The sequence below is a fragment of the Salvelinus namaycush genome, chromosome 5 (assembly GCF_016432855.1).
Source record: "Salvelinus namaycush isolate Seneca chromosome 5, SaNama_1.0, whole genome shotgun sequence".
NCBI classification, from domain to species: Eukaryota; Metazoa; Chordata; class Actinopteri; order Salmoniformes; family Salmonidae; genus Salvelinus; species Salvelinus namaycush.
In genome coordinates, this window is record NC_052311.1 from 10,576,622 (window position 1) to 10,601,335 (window position 24,714).

Below are 24,714 nucleotides of genomic sequence, written 5' to 3' on the forward strand. Positions count from 1 at the left end.
GGTCATAGAATTTAACAGCTCTTTTCTGGATTTGGATAATTAGCGGGTATCGTCCTAATTCTGCTCTGCGTGCATTATTTGGTGTTTTACATTGCATGTTTTTGAGTATGTTTTTGCAGAATTCTGCAGGCAGAGTCTCAATTTGGTGTTTGTCCCATTTTGTGATTTATTGGTTGGTGAGCGGACCCTAGACCTCACAACCATAAAGGGCAATGGGTTCTATAACTGATTCAAGTATTTTTTAGCCAGATCCTAATTGGCATGATTCATTTTATGTTCCTTTTGTTGGCTAGAAGGCCCTTCTTGCCTTGTCTCTCAGATCGTTCACAGCATTGTGGAAGTTACCAGTGTTGCTGTCACGTTCCTGACCTGTTTTTCCTTTTTCTTGTGTTTATTTAGTTGGTCAGGGCGTGAGTTGGGGTGGGTTGTCGAGGTGTTATTTTCTATGTTGGGTTGTTTGTGTTCGGCCGGGTATGATTCTCAATCAGAGACAGCTGTCAATCGTTGTCCCTGATTGAGAATCATACTTAGGCAGCCGGTGATTCACGTGGTTTTTGTGGGTGTTTGTATCTCGTGTCAGTGTTAGTACCACACGGGACTGTTTGCGGTTTTGTCACGTTTGTTGTTTTGTATATTAAGTGTTCAGTCTACGTGAATTAAAAGATGACCAATTTCCACTCTGCATATTGGTCTGATCCTTCTCGCCTCTCCTCCTCGTCCGAGGAGGAGGATTACGACAGCCGTAACAGAAACACCCACCACCAATGGACCAAGCGGAGTGGAGAAGGGCGGCAACAGCAGCGGAAAAAACCCCAGGACTCCTGGACTTGGGAAGAGATTCTGGACGGCAAAGGACCCTGGGCTCAGCCAGGGGAATATCGCCGTCCCAAGGCGGAGTTGGAGGCAGCGAAGGCAGAGAGGCGCTGGTATGAGGAGGCAGCGCGGCGACGCGGTTGGGAGCCCGAGAGTCAGACCCAAACATTTCTTGGGGGGGGGGGGGGGGGGGGGGGCACACGCGGAGTGTGGCAAAGCTGGGTAGGATACCTGAGCCAACTCCCCGTGCTTACCGTGGAGTGAGAGGGCGTCGTACTGGTCAGACACCGTGTTATGCGGTAAAGCGCACGGTGTCCCCAGTACGCGTGCTTAGCCCAGTGCGGGCTATTCCACCTCGCCACACTGGTAGGGCTAGGTTGGGCATCGAGCCGGGTGCCATGAAGCCGGCCCAACATATCTGGCCTCCAGTACGTCTCCTCGGGCCGGCATACATGGCACCAGCCTTACAGATGGTGTCCCCGGTTCGCCAGCATAGCCCAGTGCGGGCTATTCCACCTCGCCGCACTGGCAGGGCTACGGGGACCATTCAACCTGGTAGGGTTGGGGAGGCTCGGTGCTCAAGAGCGCGTGTCCTCCTTCACGGTCCGGTATACCCGGTGCCACCTCCACGTACCAGTCCTCCAGTGGCAGCCCCCCGCACCAGGCTGTCTCTCCGGGTTCTCTCTCCAGCTGCTCCCACCTGTCCAGCGCTGTCAGAGCCTTCCTCCTCTCCAGCGCAGCCTGAGTCTGAACTGCCTGCCTTCCCAGCGCTGTCTGAACTGCCTGCCTTCCCAGCGCTGTCTGAACTGCCTGCCTTCCCAGCGCTGTCTGAACTGCCTGCCTTCCCAGCGCTGTCTGAACTGTCTGCCTGCCCAGCGCTGTCCGTCTGTTCCGAGCCGTCAGAGCTGCCCGTCTGTACTGAGCCTTCAGAGCCGTCCAGCCAGGACCAGCCAGAGCCGTCCAGCCAGGACCAGCCAGAGCCGTCCAGCCAGGACCAGCCAGAGCCGTCCAGCCAGGACCAGCCAGAGCCGTCCAGCCAGGACCAGCCAGAGCCGTCCAGCCAGGAGCTGCCTGAGCCAGCCAGTCAGGAGCTGCCAGAGCCAGCCAGCCAGGAGCTGCCAGAGCCAGCCAGCCAGGAGCTGCCAGAGCCAGCCAGCCAGAGCCAGCCAGTCAGGAGCTGCCAGAGCCAGCCAGTCAGGAGCTGCCAGAGCCAGCCAGTCAGGAGCTGCCAGAGCCAGCCAGTCAGGAGCTGCCAGAGCCAGCCAGTCAGGAGCTGCCTGAGCCAGCCAGTCAGGAGCTGCCTGAGCCAGCCAGTCAGGAGCTGCCAGAGCCAGTCAGTCAGTATCCGCCAGAGCCAGCCAGCCAGGATCCGCCAGAGCCAGCCAGCCAGGATCCGCCCCTCAGTCCGGTGCTGCCCCTCAGTCCGGTGCTGCCCCTCAGTCCGGTGCTGCCCCTCAGTCCGGTGCTGCCCTTTGGTAGAGTGGGATTGACATGGAGGGTGGTCATTGGGAGGAGGCCAAGGAAGCGGGGTTTGACTATGGTGGGGTGGGGACCACGACCAGCGCCAGAGCCGCCACCGTGGACAGACGCCCACCCAGACCCTCCCCTAGACTTTATGCTGGTGCGCCCGGAGTTCGCACCTTAAGGGGGGGGTTATGTCACGTTCCTGACCTGTTTTTCCTTTTTCTTGTGTTTATTTAGTTGGTCAGGGCGTGAGTTGGGGTGGGTTGTCGAGGTGTTATTTTCTATGTTGGGTTGTTTGTGTTCGGCCGGGTATGATTCTCAATCAGAGACAGCTGTCAATCGTTGTCCCTGATTGAGAATCATACTTAGGCAGCCGGTGATTCACGTGGTTTTTGTGGGTGTTTGTATCTCGTGTCAGTGTTAGTACCACACGGGACTGTTTGCGGTTTTGTCACGTTTGTTGTTTTGTATATTAAGTGTTCAGTCTACGTGAATTAAAAGATGACCAATTTCCACTCTGCATATTGGTCTGATCCTTCTCGCCTCTCCTCCTCGTCCGAGGAGGAGGATTACGACAGCCGTAACAGAAACACCCACCACCAATGGACCAAGCGGAGTGGAGAAGGGCGGCAACAGCAGCGGAAAAAACCCCAGGACTCCTGGACTTGGGAAGAGATTCTGGACGGCAAAGGACCCTGGGCTCAGCCAGGGGAATATCGCCGTCCCAAGGCGGAGTTGGAGGCAGCGAAGGCAGAGAGGCGCTGGTATGAGGAGGCAGCGCGGCGACGCGGTTGGGAGCCCGAGAGTCAGACCCAAACATTTCTTGGGGGGGGGGGGGGGGGCACACGCGGAGTGTGGCAAAGCCGGGTAGGATACCTGAGCCAACTCCCCGTGCTTACCGTGGAGTGAGAGGGCGTCGTACTGGTCAGACACCGTGTTATGCGGTAAAGCGCACGGTGTCCCCAGTACGCGTGCTTAGCCCAGTGCGGGCTATTCCACCTCGCCGCACTGGTAGGGCTAGGTTGGGCATCGAGCCGGGTGCCATGAAGCCGGCCCAACATATCTGGCCTCCAGTACGTCTCCTCGGGCCGGCGTACATGGCACCAGCCTTACAGATGGTGTCCCCGGTTCGCCAGCATAGCCCAGTGCGGGCTATTCCACCTCGCCGCACTGGCAGGGCTACGGGGACCATTCAACCTGGTAGGGTTGGGGAGGCTCGGTGCTCAAGAGCGCGTGTCCTCCTTCACGGTCCGGTATACCCGGTGCCACCTCCACGTACCAGTCCTCCGGTGGCAGCCCCCCGCACCAGGCTGTCTCTCCGGGTTCTCTCTCCAGCTGCTCCCACCTGTCCAGCGCTGTCAGAGCCTTCCTCCTCTCCAGCGCAGCCTGAGTCTGAACTGCCTGTTTACCCAGCGCTGTCTGAACTGCCTGCCTTCCCAGCGCTGTCTGAACTGCCTGCCTTCCCAGCGCTGTCTGAACTGCCTGCCTTCCCAGCGCTGTCTGAACTGTCTGCCTGCCCAGCGCTGTCCGTCTGTTCCGAGCCGTCAGAGCTGCCCGTCTGTACTGAGCCTTCAGAGCCGTCCAGCCAGGACCAGCCAGAGCCGTCCAGCCAGGACCAGCCAGAGCCGTCCAGTCAGGAGCTGCCTGAGCCAGCCAGTCAGGAGCTGCCAGAGCCAGCCAGTCAGGAGCTGCCAGAGCCAGTCAGTCAGGATCCGCCAGAGCCAGCCAGCCAGGATCCGCCAGAGCCAGCCAGCCAGGATCCGCCCCTCAGTCCGGTGCTGCCCCTCAGTCCGGTGCTGCCCCTCAGTCCGGTGCTGCCCCTCAGTCCGGTGCTGCCCCTCAGTCCGGTGCTGCCCTTTGGTAGAGTGGGATTGACATGGAGGGTGGTCATTGGGAGGAGGCCAAGGAAGCAGGGTTTGACTATGGTGGGGTGGGGACCACGACCAGCGCCAGAGCCGCCACCGTGGACAGACGCCCACCCAGACCCTCCCCTAGACTTTATGCTGGTGCGCCCGGAGTTCGCACCTTAAGGGGGGGGTTATGTCACGTTCCTGACCTGTTTTTCCTTTTTCTTGTGTTTATTTAGTTGGTCAGGGCGTGAGTTGGGGTGGGTTGTCGAGGTGTTATTTTCTATGTTGGGTTGTTTGTGTTCGGCCGGGTATGATTCTCAATCAGAGACAGCTGTCAATCGTTGTCCCTGATTGAGAATCATACTTAGGCAGCCGGTGATTCACGTGGTTTTTGTGGGTGTTTGTATCTCGTGTCAGTGTTAGTACCACACGGGACTGTTTGCGGTTTTGTCACGTTTGTTGTTTTGTATATTAAGTGTTCAGTCTACGTGAATTAAAAGATGACCACTTTCCACTCTGCATATTGGTCTGATCCTTCTCGCCTCTCCTCCTCGTCCGAGGAGGAGGATTACGACAGCCGTAACAGTTGCTGATGTTTAGGTCGAGGTAGGTATTGTTTTTTGTGTGCTCTAGGGCAACGGTGTCGAGATGGAATTTGTATTTGTGGTCCTGGCATCTGGGCCTTTTTTGGAACACCATTATTTTTGTCTTACTGAGATTTACTGTCAGGGCCCAGGTCTGACAGAATCTGTTCAGAAGATCTAGGTGCTCCTGTAGGCCCTCCTTGGTTGGGGACAGAAGCACCAGATCATCAGCAAACAGTAGACATTTGACTTCAGATTCTAGTAGGGTGAGGCCGGGTGCTGCAGACTGTTGTAGTGCCCTCAGCAATTCATTGATATATATGTTGAAGACGGTGGGGCTTAAGCTGCATCCCTGTCTCACCCCACGGCCCTGTGGAAAGAAATGTGTGTGTTTTTTGCCAATTTTAACCGCACACTTGTTGTTCGTGTACATGGATTTTATAATGTTGTGTGTTTCCCCCCCCCAACACCGCTTTCCATCAATTTGTATAGCAGACCCTCATGCCAAATTGAGTTAAAGGCTTTTTTGAAATCAACAAAGCATGAAAAGACTTTGACTTTGTTTTGGTCTCACTTTCTATCTCTCGCTCTGTCTCATATCTCTCTCTCTCTCTCTCTCTCTCTCTCTCTCTCTCTCTCTCTCTCTCTCTCTCTCTCTCTCTCTATCTCTATCTCATATCTCTCTCTCTCTCTCTCTCTCTCTCTCTCTCTCTGTCTGTCTGTCTGTCTGTCTGTCTGTCTGTCTGTCTGTCTGTCTGTCTGTCTGTCTGTCTGTCTGTCTGTCTGTCTGTCTCTCTCTCTCTCTCTCTCTCTCTCTCTCTCTCTCTCTCTCTCTCTCTCTCTCTCTCTCTCTCTCTCTCTCTCGCAGTGCATGCTGGGTGTTTTTTGGAGTTTGAGTGTTTGGTGTGGAGGGCACTATCCTAACTAACTTTCTTGATTATTTTCTTTACATGTTATTTTCTATGGTGGAAGGTTAATGCAATATTTGTTTTAGCGGTATCCAAAGTTTTTTTTCAAAGTTAGGGTGGAAGAGGATAGAGTAACTTTCCTGGAGTTTGGAAGGTGTGGTGTGCGCGATGGCTTCTCAGCCTAGCGCGGAGGAGACGCTGTCGATACAGCATGGATTCAGGTGTGTTCCTGAGAACGGAGTTAAGGTGGAGGAGGTTCTGCTCGCGGTCGGTGAACAGGTAGGAGCTGAGTTTATACATTCTGCTTCTAGAATGAACAAAGCTGTGGTTGTGTTCATGAAAAGGGCTAATTTGGTTGGTAGGCTAATTGCTAGCGGAATATTTGTAAGGGATGTGTTGGTGTCAATTTCACCTCTCTACCCCTTCAACAAGAGTTGTAGTGGCAAATTTGCCTCCGTTTATTACGGATGATCAAATTAGGAAAGAGCTGAGTCGTTTTGGTAAGTTTGCTAGCGGTTTCCGTGTACTGTCAGCAGGGTTTCAGGCAGATGCCGTTAAGCACGTTGTTTCGTTCCGGAGGCAAGTGTTTATGTTTCTGAACAACAACGAGCAACAGCTAAATGTGCACTTTAAAGTGAGACATGGGGAGGGGCTCTATGCAGGTTTTGCCAGCACAGATAGTCTACGGTGTTTTGAATGTGGGGATTTGGGGCACAAGAGTTTTGCGTGCCCACACAAAGGCCGTAGACAAGGTGAGGGTACAAGCGCCAGTGGGGGAAATCGAGGTCAAAGTGCAGGGGGTAAGGAGATGCAGACAGCAGAGGCTGGGCCTAGTCAGGCTAGAGATGGTGGTGTAGATGAGGCTGGGCCTAGTCAGGCTAGAGATGGTGGGGTAGCTGTAGCTGAGTTTAGTCAGGCTAGAGATGGTGGGGTAGTAGAGGCTGGGTCTAGTCAGGCTAGAGATGGTGGGGTAGCTGAGGCTGGGTCTAGTCAGGCTAGAGATGGTGGGGTAGCTGAGGCTGGGCCTAGTTATGCTATGGAGGGTGGTGTAAAGGGTGCTGGGTCTAGGCAGGATATGGATGGTGGTATAGCAGAGGCTGAGTCTAGTCAGGCTATGGATGGTGGGGTAGCTGAGGCTGGCCCTAGTCATGCTATGGAGGGTGGTGTAGATGATGCTGGGCCTAGTCATGCTATGGAGGGTGGTGTAGATGATACTGGGTCTAGTCAGGTTATTCTAGTGGATGAGGAGAGTATAGTGGGGAAGTGTAAGAGATTAGGGGGGGAGGAGGAGGGTGTCAAGCGGAAAAGGAAAAAGGGTGTGGACAAAGGCACCATGGAAATGTTGCCTGTTGCTATGGGTGAGGCCCTAACCAGAGAGAAAGGGCAGGTGGTCAGGGTGGGAGATAGAGAAGAGGAGGAAAGTGAGTCTGAGGAAGAGGATGAGGAGTTATTTTTTTCAGACTCCTCTTCAATTGGCCCGGAGCTGACAGCCAGTCAACCAGAGGGGTCTAAGTACACGTTGAGAGAACTGACAAGGTTCCTGAATGAGACTAAGGGGAAAAAAGTTAATCTTGAGGCTTTTTTTCCTGATCCTAGAAAGTTTGTAAGATCAGTACAACATGCTATGAGAAATGAGGGGCATGGTGTCCTCTCACCCAGGAAACGGTTTAGGTTGAGGAAGTGGGTCACAACAGTGCGTAAAGGTTTACCTTCAGACACTGTTTAAATGTTTAATTTCTTTCTGACACTGGGGCTTTTTGAGCTTTGCTATTGGTCTATTTCTCTGCTGGCTTTTCTCCCACTTCTTATGGAGACTCTTCGGGTAGGCTCGCTTAATATAAATGGCGCCAGAGATGCGGGAAAGAGGAGTGTGTTGGGTGAATATGTAAAACAAACAAAAGTACATGTGTTGTTTCTGCAGGAGACGCATAGTGATGTGGGGAATGAAGTTGATTGGGGGCTCTGGTGGAAAGGGGCAAGTGTGTTGAGCCATGGGACAAATCTTAGTGCAGGGGTGGCAGTCCTTTTTGCACCGGGTCTGGCTGTAAAAATTTGCTCCTCAAAGGAGGTGTGTAAGGGCAGGTTGCTTGTTGTTAAAGCAGAAATTAACAGCATGGGTTTTGTTTTTATAAATGTGTATGCACCTAACACAGGGAGAGAAAGAGGGGTTCTATTTGGGAGTCTTAGACAGGAACTCTCACAAGTAGCGCCTGAGGAGACGCTGGTGATCGGAGGTGACTGGAACTGTACAATGGATTTTACAAAAGACAGAAATGGGGAAGAGCCTCATTCAGTGTCAGTGGGAGTGTTAGGGGACATCATTAATCAGTTTGACCTAGTGGATGTTTGGAGAACTAAACATCCAAACACAAGACAGTATACATGGGTGAAGGTTTTTGGGGCTAGGGTAAGTGCAGCCCGACTTGATCGTTTTTACATGTCTAGGAATCAGAGCAATAGGCTGTTGGGCGCTACCATTCTCCCGGTGGGTTTTTCAGATCACCACATAACCATGGCTCGGCTGTCTATTTCACCAGGGCCCCGGCAGGCATTTTATTGGAAGTTCAATGTAAAGCTCTTACAAGATGCCACTTTTTGCTCAGGTTTCCAGACTTTTTGGGAAAGGTGGGGGCAGCGAAGAGAGGAGTATGAGTCTCTGAGTCAATGGTGGGATGTGGGGAAAGTGCAAATTCGGCTTTTCTGTCAACAGTACACAGCTCTCTCATCCTCAGAGGCTAGGAGAGTATTGGGGGAACTAGAGCGGTGTATTAGTGAGATGGAGGTAGAGATGGTGGGGCAAGGCAATGTAGGCCTCCAGGCTAATTTAGCCGAATTACGTAGGGACCTGGGCAGTTTTTTCCAGGTTAAAGCAAAGGGAGCACTTGTAAGAGCTAGGTTCTCCATGCTCAAGGAGATGGATGCTCCCAGCTCCTTCTTCTTTGGTTTGGAAAGACAGAGCAGTGAAGCCAAGGGTATGCATTGTTTACGGCTCTCTGATGGGCGGGTGACCTCTGTGGTGGGGGAGATGCGGGAGCGGACTGTGGAGTTTTATACTGAATTGTATAGGGCAGAAATGTGTGATCCTATGTGTGCACAGGTCTTGTTCGCAGGACTCCCTAAGCTCTCTCGGGCACAGAGGGATGAAATGGACATTCCTCTGTTGTCACATGAACTGGCAGAGGCCGTAACCCAGATGTCCCCCGGTCGTGCACCGGGGGTCGATGGACTCCCAGTGGAGTTTTACAAAAAATTCTGGGGAATAATTGGACAGGACTTCTTTTGCGTCTTGCGTGAATGCGTCGGGGTAGGAGAGTTGCCGATGAGCTGCCGTCGGGCGGCTCTGACTCTCCTGCCCAAAAAAGGGGACTTGTGTGAACTTAAGAACTGGAGGCCTGTGGCATTACTCTCTACGGACTACAAGATTTTTGCCAAGGTCCTCTCTAACAGACTGAAGTCCCATCTGGACTCTATAATACACAAGGACCAGACATATTGTGTACCGGGACGCTCAATCACGGACAACTTGTTCTTGATTAGGGACATGTTGGACTTGTCGAGAGGTTCTAATGTGAACTTTGGACTGGTCTCTTTAGATCAAGAGAAAGCCTTTGATAGAGTGGATCATGAGTATCTGTTTAATGTGATGTCTGTGTTTGGGTTTGGGAAGAGTTTTGTGACCTGTGTGAAGCTGTTGTATGCTGGGGCGTCATGTATGGTTAAGGTGGGAGGGGGGCTCAGTAGGCCAGTCTGGGTGAGACGGGGCATTAGACAAGGATGCCCTCTATCTGGGCAGCTATACACACTAGCCATTGAGCCTTTTTTAGGACTGCTACGCAGGAGACTGCAGGGAGTGTGCTGGACAGGCATGGGTGTGGTGACAGGAATAGCAGTCTCAGCATATGCAGATGATGTTTCTGTGATGGTCAGGGATGGGCAAGATATGCAGGAACTAGAGACCAGTCTGAAGGTGTACGAGGGAGCTTCATCAGCTAAGGTAAACTGGGGAAAGAGCAAAGCTCTTATGTGGGGCATGGGGGGATAGGGCTCCTCCTCTCCTTCCAGGGGGTTTGCAGTGGGGTTGTGAAGGGCTTAAAGTGTTGGGGGTGTACCTGGGCTCGGAGAGGTGGGTCAGGAAGAACTGGGAGGGGCTGTCACAGGCAGTGGTGTCAAGACTGGCCAGGTGGAGGTGGCTCCTATCTCAAGTGTCATATAGAGGGAGGGTGCTGATAATTAACAACCTGGTGGCATCTTCCTTGTGGCATAAACTGGCTGTCCTCAACCCCCCCGCCGGTCTGCTTGCAGACCTGCAACGCAAGCTGGTGGACTTCTTTTGGTCGGGACATCACTGGCTGAAGGCAGCAGTGTTGTACATGACCGTCCACGAAGGAGGACAGGGCCTGGTGGAACTGGAGAGCAGGATGGCTGCTTTCCGGCTAAAGGCGGTGCAGAGACTGCTGTACCATACTGATGTTGGCTGGAGGGAACCAGCATGCGCACTGCTGAGGAGAGCTGGCGGATTAGGGTTGGACCGGCAGCTGTTCCTCATGAAGCTGGAGAGGCTGAGTACAGCAGGTCTCTCAGAGTTTTACTCTGCGGTGCTGAGGACCTGGCAGCTATTAAGGCCCACACGAGAAGGGGGTGTGGAGCCTGGGCAGTGGGTGTGGGAGGAGCCTATTTTCCACAACCCAGCCATCCCTTTGAGATCGGTTCAGTCTGCCACCCTGCAGAGGCAACTGATGGCAGGGGGTGTACAAAGGCTAGGTGACCTGAGAATGCTGGGAGAGGAGGGGTGGAAAACCCCGGAGGTCTTGGCTCAACAAACAGGAATAACGTCTCTTAGGCTGCTGGAGAGATTCCTGGAGGAGGTCCAGGAGGCACTGTCTGAGCAGGTAAGGGGGGTGTTTGAGAGGCCAAAGGGAGAGGGGCCACCAATGTTTCCGCCACTGCAGGTGACGGCAGAGACTGGAGACTGGCAAGGGGGTCTGGAGGACTTGTTAGATTTTAACACTCCGAGCCTGGGGGAGTTTGAGGGGGTGGGAGGTAAAGCCCTCTACAACCTCTGCGTTAAGGTTAGGAACATTAGAAGCCTAACAGGAGTGAAGGCACATCAGTGGCAGGGGGTATGTGGGGTGGAGAGTATGGTGGGGTTTAGATGGAGGGCGCTCTACAAACCCCCAGTACCAAAGAGGTCAGGGGACCTCCAGTGGAGGGTTCTTCATGGAGCCCTGGCCACTAACAGCTGGTTGGCACGGGTTGATCCGGGAATTGGGCAGGGGTGTCCTTTCTGTCAAACGAAAGAAACTGTGATTCATGTGTTTTCTGTGTGCACCAGGTTAATGCCATTAATGTCTCTGTTGGAATGTCTGTGTGAGAGGTTGGGGGTGGTTTTTGCTGTTGGGATGTTTATAATGGGATACAGGTATTCGAGTAAGGAGAAAGCTAAATGTGTGTTGTTGAATTTTCTGTTTGCTCAGGCAAAGTTAGCTATTTGGCTAACAAGGAGAAACAGGGTCAAAGGTGGGGGGATAACAGACCCTTTACTACTGTTTAATGGGATGGTCTCTGCGCGCCTTTGAGTTTGAGTTCTATAAAATGATCAAATGTGTGGAGATGTTTGAGGAGATATGGTGTGTTGGGGGGGCTGTCTGTACAGCTGGGGAAGATGTTTTGGATATACGGTTGTAGGAGAGGGTATTGTTTTTGTGTATGGTGATTTGTATCATTTGGTAGATGGAAAGGTGAGTATGGTACATGTATGCAGTACAGGCTATATTTAGATTTTTTTATTTGGGGGGGGGGGGGGGGGGGGGGGGTGGCGAGTTTTAAATGAAATGAGAATGTTTCAGTAAAGAAAGACAAAAAGTCAAAAGTCTCTCTCTCTCTCTCTCTGTCTGTCTGTCTGTCTCATATCTCTCTCTCTCTCTCTCTGTCTGTCTCATATCTCTCTCTCTCTCATCTCTCTCACTCTGTCTGTCTCATATCTCTCTCTCTCTCATCTCTCACTCTCACTCTGTCTGTCTCATATCTCTCTCTCTCTCATCTCTCACTCTCTGTCTCATATCTCTCTCTCTCTCTGTCTCATATATCTCTCTGTCTCATATCTCTTTCTCTCATCTCTCATATCTCTCTCTCTGTCTCATATCTCTCTATCGCTCTGTCTCATATCTCTATCTCAGCCGCTCTCTCTCTGTCTCATATCTCTCTCTCTTTCTGTCTCTTTATCTCTCTCACTCTCTGTGTATTCTGTTTTTTCTGTGGTCCAGTTGGGAGATTTAAAGAACTACCTTCTTCATTTCTGAGTGTTCTGGTTATAAGATTTTATTCCATGTACAGTTCATTCAGAAAGTATTCAGACCCTTTGACTTTTCCCCCCAAAAACGTACGTTACAGCCTTATTCTAAAATGGATTAAATACAAACAAATCCTCAGCAATCTACACACAATACCCCATAATGACAACACGAAAACAGGTTTTTAGAAATGTTTGCTAATTTATTAAACATAAAAAACTGAAATACCTTATTTACATAAAAATTCAGACCTTTTGCTATGAGACTCGAAATTGAGCTCAGGTGCATCCTGTTTCCATTGATCATCCTTGAAATGTTTCTACAACTTGGTTGGAGTCCACCTGTGGTAAATTCAATTGATTGGACATGATTTTGAAAAGCACCCACCTGTCTATATAAGGTCTCACAGTTGACAGTCCATGTCAGAGCAAAAACCAAGCCATGAGGTCGAAGGAATTGTCCGTAGAGCTCAGAGACAGGATTGTGTCGAGGCACAGATCTGGGGAAGAGTATCAAAATATTTCTGTAGCATTGAAGGTCTACAAGAACACAATGGCCTCCATCATTCTTAAACGGAAGAATTTTGGAACCACCAAGACTCTTCCTAGAGCTGGTCGCCCGGTCAAACTGAGCAATCGGGGAGAAGGGCCTTGGTCAGGGAGGTGACCAAGAACCCGATGGTCACTCTGACAGAGCTCCAGAGTTCCTCTGGGGAGATGGGAGAACCTTCCAGAAGGACAACTATCTCTGCAGCACTCCACCAATAAGGCCTTGATGGTAGAGTGGCCAGACAGAAGCCACTCCTCAGTAAAAGGCACATGACAGCCCGCTTGGAGTTTGCCAAAAGGCACCTAAAGACTCTCAGACCATGAGGAACAAGATTCTCTGGTCTGATGAAACCAAGATTGAACTCTTTGGCCTGAATGCCAAACGTCACGTCTGGAGGAAACCTGGCACCATCCCTACGGTGAAGCATGATGGTGGCAGCATCATGCTTGGGGATGTTTTTCAACAGTAGGGACTGGGAGACTAGTCAGGATCGAGGGGAAGATGAACGGAGCAAAGTACAGAGATTTCCTTGACGAAAACCTGCTCCAGAGAGCTCAGGACCTCAGACTGGGGTGAAGGTTCACCTTCCAACAGGACAACGACCCTAAGCCCTTAGCCAAGACAACGCAGGAGTGGCTTCTGGACAATTTCTAAAAACCTGTTTTTGCTTTGTCATTATGGGGTATTGTGTGCAGATTGATGAGGGGGGGAAAAACTATTTAATCAATTTTAGAATAAGACTGTAACGTAACAAAATATATAAAAGTCAAGGGGTCTGAATACTTTCCGAATGGACTGTTTCTATACATGTATGCATCTATATATTTATGTATCAATGTACACTGAGTGTACAAAACATTAAGAACAGTGGTCTTTCCATGACATAGACTGACCAGGTGATTCTAGGTGAAAGCTATGATCCCTTATTGATGTAAACTGTTAAATCCACTTCAATCAGTGTAGATGAAGGGGAGGAATCAGGTTAATGAAGGATTTATAAGCCTTCAGACAATTGAGACTTGGATTGTGTATGTGTGCCATTCAGAGGGTGAATGGGCAAGACAAAATATTTAAGGGTCTTTGAATGAGGTATGGTAGTAGGTGCCAGGCGCACTTGTTTGAGTGTGTCAGGAACTGCAATGCTGCTGGGTTTTTCATGCTCAACAGTTTCCCGTGTATCAAGAATGGTCCACCACCCAAAGAACTTACAGCCAACTTGACACAACTGTGGGAAGCATTAGAGTCAACATGGGCATCCCTGTGGAACGATTTTGATACCTTGTAGAGTCCGGCGCAACTAAATATTAGGAAGGGGTTCTTAATGTTTGGTCAACTCAGTGTATATATCTGTTGTGTTGTCATTGTCTCTATAATCCAGCTGGACAGGTTCAAGGAGCCTCCAGCGTTCGGACCCATGTGTGACCTGCTGTGGGCCGACCCACTGGAGGACTTTGGCAACGAGAAAACACAAGAATACTTCGGCCACAACACAGTCAGGGGCTGCTCCTACTTCTACAGGTAAACACAGAGACACTAACACGGCAACGCACATACGCAGGCATAAACACACACACACTTCTAACGCAGGTGAGATCCAGTGTGATCTGTTGGTGTGATGTACAGGAGAAAGGTACTGGAGGTGAGATGGAGGAGGTGAAACATGTTGTACTCATAGCTACAAGCTGATTCAGAGATCCAACAACCAAAGAAACATTGGGAATTGTGGAACAGCTGTAACACTGGCCAGTTATCTCACAGATCCACACACACAGTTTCAGCGCTAAGCCATATCCCACAATCCCTAGGGAGACTGCACCGTTCTGTTTCCATGACGACTGGCTACTACTGCCAGATTGGGGAGTGATATTAAGATACAGTGAGGGAAAGAGAGCAAGAGGGAGGGGGAGTGAGGGAGGAAAAAGAGAGGAATAAAATGAGAGAATGTAGGATTGACATGATGGATAGTTGAGACTGTTATAATATGGTGCTAAACAATATGGAGCCTACACCAGTCTCCTGAGAGAAACATACACTGCCCTCCTACTAGATCTGGTTCTGCTGTTTTTATTAGGGGCTCAATAAGGACCCCTGGTGGTCATTCAATGTAAACAGTTTCAGACTATCCTTGTCTGATATAGTGCAGGGGTGTTCAGAATCAAATCTCTCTTGCTCTCATGTACACACACATTGATTCATACACAGCATAGTTTGGCTACTGTCCTATAGTGCTTGGCTACTTCACTATGATGTTTTGATTTACACAGAGAGACACTAACACTCTCTCTCTCTCGCTCTCTCTCCAGTTACCCTGCGGTGTGTGAGTTTCTACAGACCAACAACTTATTGTCTGTCATCAGAGCACATGAAGCGCAGGATTCTGGGTAAGAGAAGCCCTACTTCTTCTTGGGTCATTGACAAACTGTCATTCTTCACATGGTGAGTGACAGAGTGACATTAAAGGGCTCTAACTTAATGTATTATCTTTAAAAACATTCACCTGTCCACCCCAGTGTGTGTTGATTGATCCAGGGGTTGTTATGTCAACACAAACGATTCAGTCAACCAATACAGCAGCGCAAGGTTTCATAATCAAATCAGTCAATTTATAAACAGTTATCCATCGTCAAGGCTAACTTAACCACACAACAACCATATTTTTAACCCTACACCCCTTACAGTTGAACCCCAATCTATGTAATCCTAACTCTAATCCGTATCCCAATCCCTTGACCGTTCCCTGTTCAGGTACCGGATGTACAGAAAGAGTCAGACTACAGGCTTCCCCTCCCTCATCACCATCTTCTCAGCACCTAACTACCTGGACGTCTACAACAACAAAGGTCAGGCACGCAGGCACACACAGGCAGGCAGGCAGGCAGGCAGGCAGGCAGGCAGGCAGGCAGGCAGGCAGGCAGGCAGGCAGGCAGGCAGGCAGGCAGGCAGGCAGGCAGGCAGGCAGGCAGGCAGGCAGGCAGGCAGGCAGGCAGGCAGACAGACAGACAGACAGACAGACAGACAGACAGACAGACAGACAGACAGACAGACAGACAGACAGACAGACAGACAGACAGACAGACAGACAGACAGACAGACAGACAGACAGACAGACAGACAGACAGGACAGACAGACAGACAGACAGACAGACAGACAGACAGACAGACAGACCAGTAGACTATCAGTGTGTAACAGGTCTGCCCTCTCTCGTTCTCTTACAGCGGCGGTTCTGAAGTATGAGAACAACGTGATGAACATCCGCCAGTTCAACTGTTCCCCTCATCCCTACTGGCTGCCCAACTTCATGGATGTCTTCACCTGGTCCCTGCCCTTCGTTGGAGAGAAAGGTGGGAAAAAACGACTACACGACTACACATATTACAAACACCAAAAGAAACAAATTGTCTCCCACTCTGAATATGTTCTCTCTGTTATTTTGTCTCTCTCTCGCTCTTATTCTCCTTCTCTCTTATTCTCCTTCTCTCTTATTCTCCATCTCTCTTATTCTTTCTCTTTTATTCTCTATCTCTGACTAACTCTCTTAATCTCTCTCTCTGACTAACTATCTCTCTTATTCTCTCTCTCTGACTAACTCTCTCTCTAACTCTCTCTCTTATTCTCTCTCTAACTCTCTCTCTTATTCTCTCTCTCTAACTCTCTCTCTGACAAACTCTCTCTCTTATTCTCTCTCTCTAACTCTCTCTCTTATTCTCTCTCTGACAAACTCTCTCTCTTATTCTCTCTCTCTAACTCTCTCTCTACTCTCTCTCTGACAAACTCTCTCTCTTATTCTCTCTCTCTAACTCTCTCTCTTATTCTCTCTCTCTAACTCTCTCTCTTATTCTCTCTCTCTGACCCTCTCTCTTATTCTCTTATTCTCTCTCTAACTCTCTCTCTTATTCTCTCTCTGACCCTATCTCTTATTCTCTCTCTCTGACCAACCCTCTATCTTATTCTCTCTCTCTGACCAACCCTATCTCTTATTCTCTCTCTCTGACCAACCCTCTCTCTTATTCTCTATCTCTGAATCTCTCTCGCTCTTATTCTCTATCTCTGAATCTCTCTTTGTGACTAACTCTCTCTCTCCGGACCTTTTTTGGAACACCATTGTTTTTGTCTTACTGAGATTCAATGTCAAGGCCCAGGTCTGAAGTAATCTGTGCAGAAGATCTAGGTGCTGCTGTAGGCTCTCCTTGGTTGGGGACAGAAGCACCAGATCATCTGCAAACAATATACATTTTTCTTCAGAGTCTCTCATATTGACTGTGCCCTCTCTCTCGCTCCACAGTGACAGAGATGCTGGTGAATGTTCTCAGTATCTGTTCAGATGATGAGCTCATGGAGAATGACGGAGAGGAAGAGGTCTATGATGGTAATCATATCTTTATAAATAGATACACATGGGAAGACCTGTTACATCCCAAATGGGACACAGACACTTTGATTGGTTCCATTTTTATGTCTATTCAACCTTCCTTTTCACTTCCTTGTTATTGGTGTCCCGTGTTTTACTCCTCTGTGATTGGTTCCCTCCAGCCAATGCAGCGGCAGCTAGGAAAGAGGTGATCAGGAACAAGATCCGTGCCATAGGGAAGATGGCCAAAATGTTCCAAGTGTTACGGTGAGTGAGTTTGTGTGTGTGTGTATACTTTTGTGTGTACCGTGGCTTGCGAAAGTATTAACCCCCTTGGTATTTTTCCTATTTTGTTGCCTTACAACCTGGAATTAAAATTGATTTTTGGGGGGTTTGTATCATTTGATTTACACACCATGCATACCACTTTGAAGATGCAAAATACTTGTTATTGTGAAACGAACAAGAAATAAGACCAAAAAACTGAAAACTTGAGCGTGCATAACTATTCACCCCCAAAGTCAATACTTTGTAGAGGCACCTTTTGCAGCAATTACAGCTGCAAGTCTCTTGGGGTATGTCTCTATAAGCTTGTCACATCTAGCCACTGGGTTTTTGCCTATTCTTCAAGGCAAAACTGCTCCAGCTCCTTCAAGTTGGATAGGTTCCACTGGTGTACAGCAATCTTTAAGTCATACCACAGATTCTCAATTGGATTGAGGTCTGGGCTTTGACTAGGCCATTCCAAGACATTTAAATGTTTCTCCTTAAACCACCCAAGTGTTGCTTTAGCAGTATGCTTAGGGTCATTGTCCTGCTGGAAGGTGAACATCCGTCCCAGTCTCAAATCTCTGGAAGACTGAAACAGATTTCCCTCAAGAATTTCCCTGTATTTAGTGCCATCCATCATTCCTTCAATTCTGACCAGTTTCCCAGTCCCTGCCGATGAAAAACATCCCCACAGCATGATGCTGCCACCACCATGCTTCACTGTGGGGGATGGTGTTCTCGGGGTGATGAGAGGTTTTGGGTTTGCGCCAGACATAGCGTTTTCCTTGATGTGTCCAAAAAGGTCAATTTTAGTCTCATCTGACCAGAGTACCTTCTTCCATATGTTTGGGGAGTCTCCCACATGCCTTTTGGCGAACATGTTTGCTTATGGCGAACGTGTTTGCTTATTTTTTTCTTTAAGCATTGGCTTTTTTTCTGGCTACTCTTCTATAAAGCCCAGCTCTGTGGAGTGTACGGCTTGAAGTGGTCCTATGGACAAATACTCCAATCTCCGCTGTGGAGCTTTGCAGCTCCTTAAGGTTATCTTTGGTCTTTTTGTTGCCTCTCTGATTAATGCCCACCTTGCCTGGTTTGTGAGTTTTGGTGGGCGGCCCTCTCTTGGCAGGTTTGTTGTGGTGCCATATTCTTTCCTTTTTCAAATAATGCTCTGTGGGATGTTCAAAGTTTCTGATATTTTTTTTATAACCCAACCCTGATCTGTACTTCTCCACAACTTTGTCCCTGACCTGTTTGGAGAGCTCCTTGGTCTTCATGGTGCCGCTTGCTTTAAAAAAAAATAACTTTATTGAATTAGGCAAGTCAGTTAAGAACAAATTCTTATTTACAATGACAGCCTAGGAACAGTGTGTTTACTGCCTTGTTCAGGAGCAGTATGACACATTTTTACCTTGTCAGTTCAGGGATTCTATCTAGCAACCTTTCGGTTACTGGCCCAACGCTCTAACCACTAGGCTACCTGCCACCTCTGCTTAGTGGTGTTGCAGACCCCGGAGCCTTTCAGAGCAGGTGTGTATATATACTGAGATCATGTGACAGATCATGTGACACTTAGATTGCACATATGTGGACTTTATATACTTTACTGTATATAGACTTTTCTATTGTGTTATTGACTGTACATTTGTTTATTCTATGTGTAACTCTGTGTTGTTGTTTGTGTCACACTGCTCTGCTTTATCTTGGCCAGGTCGCAGTTGTAAATGAGAACTTGTTCTCAACTGGCTTACCTGGTTAAATAAAGGTGAAATAAAAAATAATAAAATGTAACTAATAATGTGACTTCTGAAGGTAATTGGTTGCACCAGATCTTATTTATGGATTCATAGCGAAGGGGGTGAATACATATGCACGCACCACTTTTCAGGTTTTAATTTGTAATCATTTTTTAATAAAAGTTATTTTTTTCATTTCACTTCAGCAATTTGGACTATTTTGTGTATGTCCATTAAATGAAATCCAAATAAAAATAAATTTAAATTACAGGTTGTAATGCAACAAAATAGGAAAAATGCCAAGGGGGAGGAATACTTTTGCAAGGCACTGTAAGTGTCCGAATGTGTGCAGGAGCATGTGAGACTGTGTATGTTCGTTTCTAATCCTATGTATGTATGTGTGTGTTTTAGGGAGGAGAGTGAGAACGTACTGACCCTGAAGGGACTGACACCCACTGGCATGCTGCCCAGTGGAGTTCTGTCAGGAGGCAAGCAGACTCTGCAGAGCGGTGAGTACACACAGACAGACAGACAGACACAGACAGACAGACAGACAGACAGACAGACAGACAGACAGACAGACAGACAGACAGACAGACAGACAGACAGACAGACAGACAGACAGACAGACAGACAGACAGACAGACAGACACACCTCCACACACATACACACACACATACACACACACATACACACACTGGCAAACAAGCCCACACACACATTCCCACTTTCTCACACACTTTCTCTCTGTCTGTCTCTCTCTCTGTCTGCCTCTCTCTCTGTCTGCCTCTCTCTCTGCCTCTGCCTCTCTCTCTGCCTCTCTCTCCCTCTGTCTCTGCCTCTCTTTCCGTCTCTGTCTCTCTGCCTGACTGTCTCTGTCTCTCTCTAATTCGCTCTGCCTCTCTCTCTCTCTCTCTCTCTCTCTCTCTCTCTCTGCCTCTCTCGCTCTGCCGCTCTGCCTCTTTTGCTCTCTCGCTCTGCCTCTCGTTCTCGCTCACTCTGCCTCTCTCTCGCCCGCTCTGCCTCTCTCTCGCTCTCTCACTCTGCCTCTCTCTCGCACTCTCGCTCTGCCTCTCTCTCTGCCTTGCTCTGCCTCTCTCTCGCACTCTCGTTCTGCCTCTCTCTCTGCCTTGCTCTGCCTCTCTCTCGCTCTCTCGCTCTGCCTCTCTCTTGCTCTCTCGCGCTGCCTCTCTCTCGCTCTCTCGCTCTGCCTCTCTCTCTGCCTCACTCTGCCTCTCGCTCGCTCTGCCTCTCTCTTCCTCTCTCTGCCTCTCTCTCTACCTCTATTCCATGTTCGTCCTCTGTCAATCACTCCGTCACTCCTCACCTCACTACAACTGATAGTACTAATAGCCTGGTATATGTGTGTGAGCTAACGCTAGCTAATGAACGTGCTAACACCAGACACCCTCAGCACTGAAGGCTGCAATGCTGCTGTGAGGGTTTTGCATGAATAACCCTCACCCTCCTCTCTCTCTCTCTCTCTCTCTCTCTCTCTCTCTCTCTCTCTCTCTCTCTCTCTCTCTCTCTCTCTCTCTCTCTCTCTGTCTCTGTCTCTCTCTCTGTCTCTCTCTCTGTCTCTCTCTCTCTCTCTCAATTCAATTCAATTCAAGGGGCTTTATTGGCATGGGAAACATGTGTTAACATTGCCAAAGCAAGTGAGGTAGATATTATACAAAAGTGAAATAAACAATACAAATTAACAGTAAACATTACACATACAGAAGTTTCAAAACAATAAAGACATTACAAATGTTATATTATATATATACAGTGTTGTAACAATGTACAAATGGTTAAAGCACACAAGTTAAAATAAATAAGCATAAATATGGGTTGTATTTACAATGGTGTTTGTTCTTCACTGGTTGCCCTTTTCTTGTGGCAACAGGTCACAAATCTTGCTGCTGTGATGGCACACTGTGGAATTTCTCCCAGTAGATATGGGAGTTTATCAAAATTGGATTTGTTTTCAAATTCTTTGTGGATCTGTGTAATCTGAGGGAAATATGTCTCTCTAATATGGTCATACATTGGGCAGGAGGTTAGGAAGTGCAGCTCAGTTTCCACCTCATTTTGTGGGCAGTGTGCACATAGCCTGTCTTCTCTTGAGAGCCATGTCTGCCTACGGCGGCCTTTCTCAATAGCAAGGCTATGCTCACTGAGTCTGTACATAGTCAAAGCTTTCCTTAAGTTTGGGTCAGTCACAGTGGTCAGGTATTCTGCCACTGTGTACTCTCTGTTTAGGGCCAAATAGCATTCTAGTTTGCTCTGTTTTTTTGTTAATTCTTTCCAATGTGTCAAGTAATTATCTTTTTGTTTTCTCATGATTTGGTTGGGTCTAATTGTGCTGTTGTCCTGGGGCTCTGTGGGGTGTGTTTGTGTTTGTGAACAGAGCCCTAGGACCAGCTTGCTTAGGGGACTCTTCTCCAGGTTCATCTCTCTGTAGGTGATGGCTTTGTTATGGAAGGTTTGGGAATCGCTTCCTTTTAGGTGGTTGTAGAATTTAACGGCTCTTTTCTGGATTTTGATAATTAGTGGGTATCGGCCTAATTCTGCTCTGCATGCATTATTTGGTGTTCTACGTTGTACACGGAGGATATTTTTGCAGAATTCTGCATGCAGAGTCTCAATTTGGTGTTTGTCCCATTTTGTGAAATCTTGGTTGGTGAGCGGACCCCAGACCTCACAACCATAAAGGGCAATGGGCTCTATGACTGATTCAAGTATTTTTAGCCAGATCCTAATTGGTATGTTGAAATTTATGTTCCTTTTGATGGCATAGAAGGCCCTTCTTGCCTTGTCTCTCAGATCGTTCACAGCTTTGTGGAAGTTACCTGTGGTGCTGATGTTTAGGCCGAGGTATGTATAGTTTTTTGTGTGCTCTAGGGCAACGGTGTCTAGATGGAATTTGTGGTCCTGGTGACTGGACCTTTTTTGGAACACCATTATTTTGGTCTTACTGAGATTTACTGTCAGGGCCCAGTTCTGACAGAATCTGTGCAGAAGATCTAGGTGCTGCTGTAGGCCCTCCTTGGTTGGTGACAGAAGCACCAGATCATCAGCAAACAGTAGACATTTGACTTCGGATTCTAGTAGGGTGAGACCGGGTGCTGCAGACTGTTCTAGTGCCCGCGCCAATTCGTTGATATATATGTTGAAGAGGGTGGGGCTTAAGCTGCATCCCTGTCTCACCCCACGACCCTGTGTGAAGAAATGTGTGTGTTTTTTGCCAATTTTAACCGCACACTTGTTGTTTCTCTCTCTCTCTCTCTCTCTCTCTGTCTCTGTCTCTCTCTCTCTCTCTCTCTCCATCCTCAGCTACCATTGAGGCCATTGAAGCCATCGATCCTGTTGAGGACTCAGAAGGTAAATTCCCCTCATTCATCGACAATTAGAGTGAGTGTGTGTGTGAGAGAATGAAAGAGGGGGATGAGGCATGGTGACCCATCTACGCCATACACTTACCCACAATGCATTGAGCTCTTCTAACAGCACTGCTCATGGTGAAGCATGACTCTTATTCTTTCTCTGCCTCACACACACACACACACTTCCCCCAGACACCCACACACAAATTGCCTCACACACACTTCCCCCAGACACACACACACAAATTGCCTCACACACACTTCCCCCAGACACACACACACACACACACTGCCTCACACAGACTTCCCCCAGACACACTCCACACAGGCACACACACTCCACACACACCACCCACCACAGTACGACAAAGTGACTAATCACACAAATACATCATCCCTACACAAATACATCATCCCTATGTAACGGATGTGAAATGGCTAGCTAGTTAGCGGGTACGCGCTACTAGCGTTTCAATCAGTTACGTCACTTGCTCTGAAACTTAGAAGTAGTGTTGCACCTTGCTCTGCAAGGGCCGCGGCTTTTGTGGAGCGATGGGTAACGACGCTTCGTGGGTGTCAGTTGTTGATGTGTGCAGAGGGTCCCTGGTTCGCGCCCGTGTCGGGGCGAGGGGACGGTTTAAAGTTATACTGTTACACCTACACAAATACATCGTCCCTACACAAATACATCATCCCTACATAAATACACCGTCCCTACACAAATACATCGTCCCTACACAAATACATCATCCCTACACAAATACATCATCCCTACACAAATACACCGTCCCTACACAAATACACCGTCCCTACACAAATACATCATCCCTACACAAATACACCGTCCCTACACAAATACATCATCCCTACACAAATACATCATCCCTACACAAATACATCATCCCTACACAAATACATCATCCCTACACAAATACATCGTCCCTACACAAATACATCATCCCTACACAAATACACCGTCCCTACACAAATACATCATCCCTACACAAATACATCGTCTCTACACAAATACACCGTCCCTACACAAATACATCGTCCCTACACAAATACACCGTCCCTACACAAATACATCGTCCCTACACACACATCGTCCCTACACAAATACATCATCCCTACACAAATACATCATCCCTACACAAATACATCATCCCTACACAAATACATCATCCCTACACAAATACATCATACCTACACAACCTCTGCTATTTGGTTTTGGTACAACATGTGCTGTGTGGAGCCTGTGGAGTTTTGCATTGGAAATGTGATGTTCCATGATGGCACACATTGTAAAAAAACACAAGACCACTACAGTCTTTATGTCGACTGTCAGTCGGCAGTAGGCTACTGTTGAATCTTGATACTTATAAGTGTGGAAGGATAGTGAATCGTTAGTGTGTTTGTACTGGCCTTGCTGTTGTGTGTATTTACACTGAGTGTGCAAGAAAATTAAGAACACCTGCTCTTTCCATGACAGACTGATCAGGTGAAAGCTATGGTCCCTTATTGATGTCACTTGTTAAATCCACTTCAATCAGTGTAGATGAAGGGGAGGCGACATGTTAAAGAAAGATTTTTAAGCCTTGAGACAATTGAGACATGGCTTGTGTGTATGTGCCATTCAGAGGGTGAATGGGCAAGACAAAATATTTAAGTGGCTTTGAACAGGGTATGGTAGTAGGTGCCAGGTGCACCGGTTTGTGTCAAGAACTGCAACACTGCTGGGTTTTTCACACTCAACAGTTTCCCGTGTGTATCAAGAATGGTCAACCACCCAAAGGCCATCCAGACAACTTGACACAACTGTGGGAAGCATTGGTGTCCATGCCCTGAGGAATTGAGGCTGTTCTGACTCAATATTAGGAAGGTGTTCTTAATGTTTTAAACAGTACACGCAGTGTAGCTTATCTTGTACTAAACTGGTTATCATGTGTAGGAATTGCTTATCGTGTACTAAACTGGTTATCGTGTGTAGGAATTGCTTATCGTGTACTAAACTGGTTATCGTGTGTAGGAATTGCTTATCGTGTACTAAACTGGTTATCGTGTGTAGGAATTGCTTATCTTGTATGTAGCAGCAGGGTTGGGATCAATTCCATTTCAATTTCAGCCAATTCAGAAAGTAAACCAAATTCTAAATGTTCTTTAAGCATTGAAGAGAATTGGAAATGGAATTTCAGTGTACCTCCTGAATTGACTGGAATTGAAATGGAATTCACCTCAACCCTGGTAGCAAGTGCACCGTAACTACATTGTGTGTGTATTACACGAGCGTGAGTATATGTGTGTGTGTGTGTATTAGATGAGTCTGTAACTGAGTTGTGGTCTGCCTCCCCAGCGATCCGAGGCTTCTCTCCTCAACATAAGATCAATAGCTTTGCGGAGGCCAAGGGTCTGGACCGGATCAACGAGCGCATGCCCCCTCGCCGTGACGCCGTCAACAGTGTGGGTGTCTCCATGGGCCGCATGAACATGGGGGAGCCCAACGGCACCGACAACAACAGCAATATACAGTGA

The 24,714-nt window shown here is 48.4% G+C and overlaps 1 protein-coding gene across 1 annotated transcript in view; it reads left to right on the forward strand.

Annotated features, from left to right (window-relative positions):
• The window catches only part of LOC120047390 (serine/threonine-protein phosphatase 2B catalytic subunit alpha isoform-like), a 42,105-nt gene extending 17,391 nt beyond the window's left edge, over positions 1-24,714 (forward strand). The window contains exons 6-14 of the mRNA XM_038992913.1: positions 13,837-13,976; positions 14,762-14,839; positions 15,204-15,298; positions 15,675-15,800; positions 16,742-16,825; positions 16,990-17,074; positions 19,222-19,319; positions 22,133-22,180; positions 24,536-24,714. Of these exons, the coding sequence (XP_038848841.1) occupies positions 13,837-13,976; positions 14,762-14,839; positions 15,204-15,298; positions 15,675-15,800; positions 16,742-16,825; positions 16,990-17,074; positions 19,222-19,319; positions 22,133-22,180; positions 24,536-24,714 (933 nt within the window). The remainder of the gene's footprint in view (positions 1-13,836; positions 13,977-14,761; positions 14,840-15,203; positions 15,299-15,674; positions 15,801-16,741; positions 16,826-16,989; positions 17,075-19,221; positions 19,320-22,132; positions 22,181-24,535) is intronic.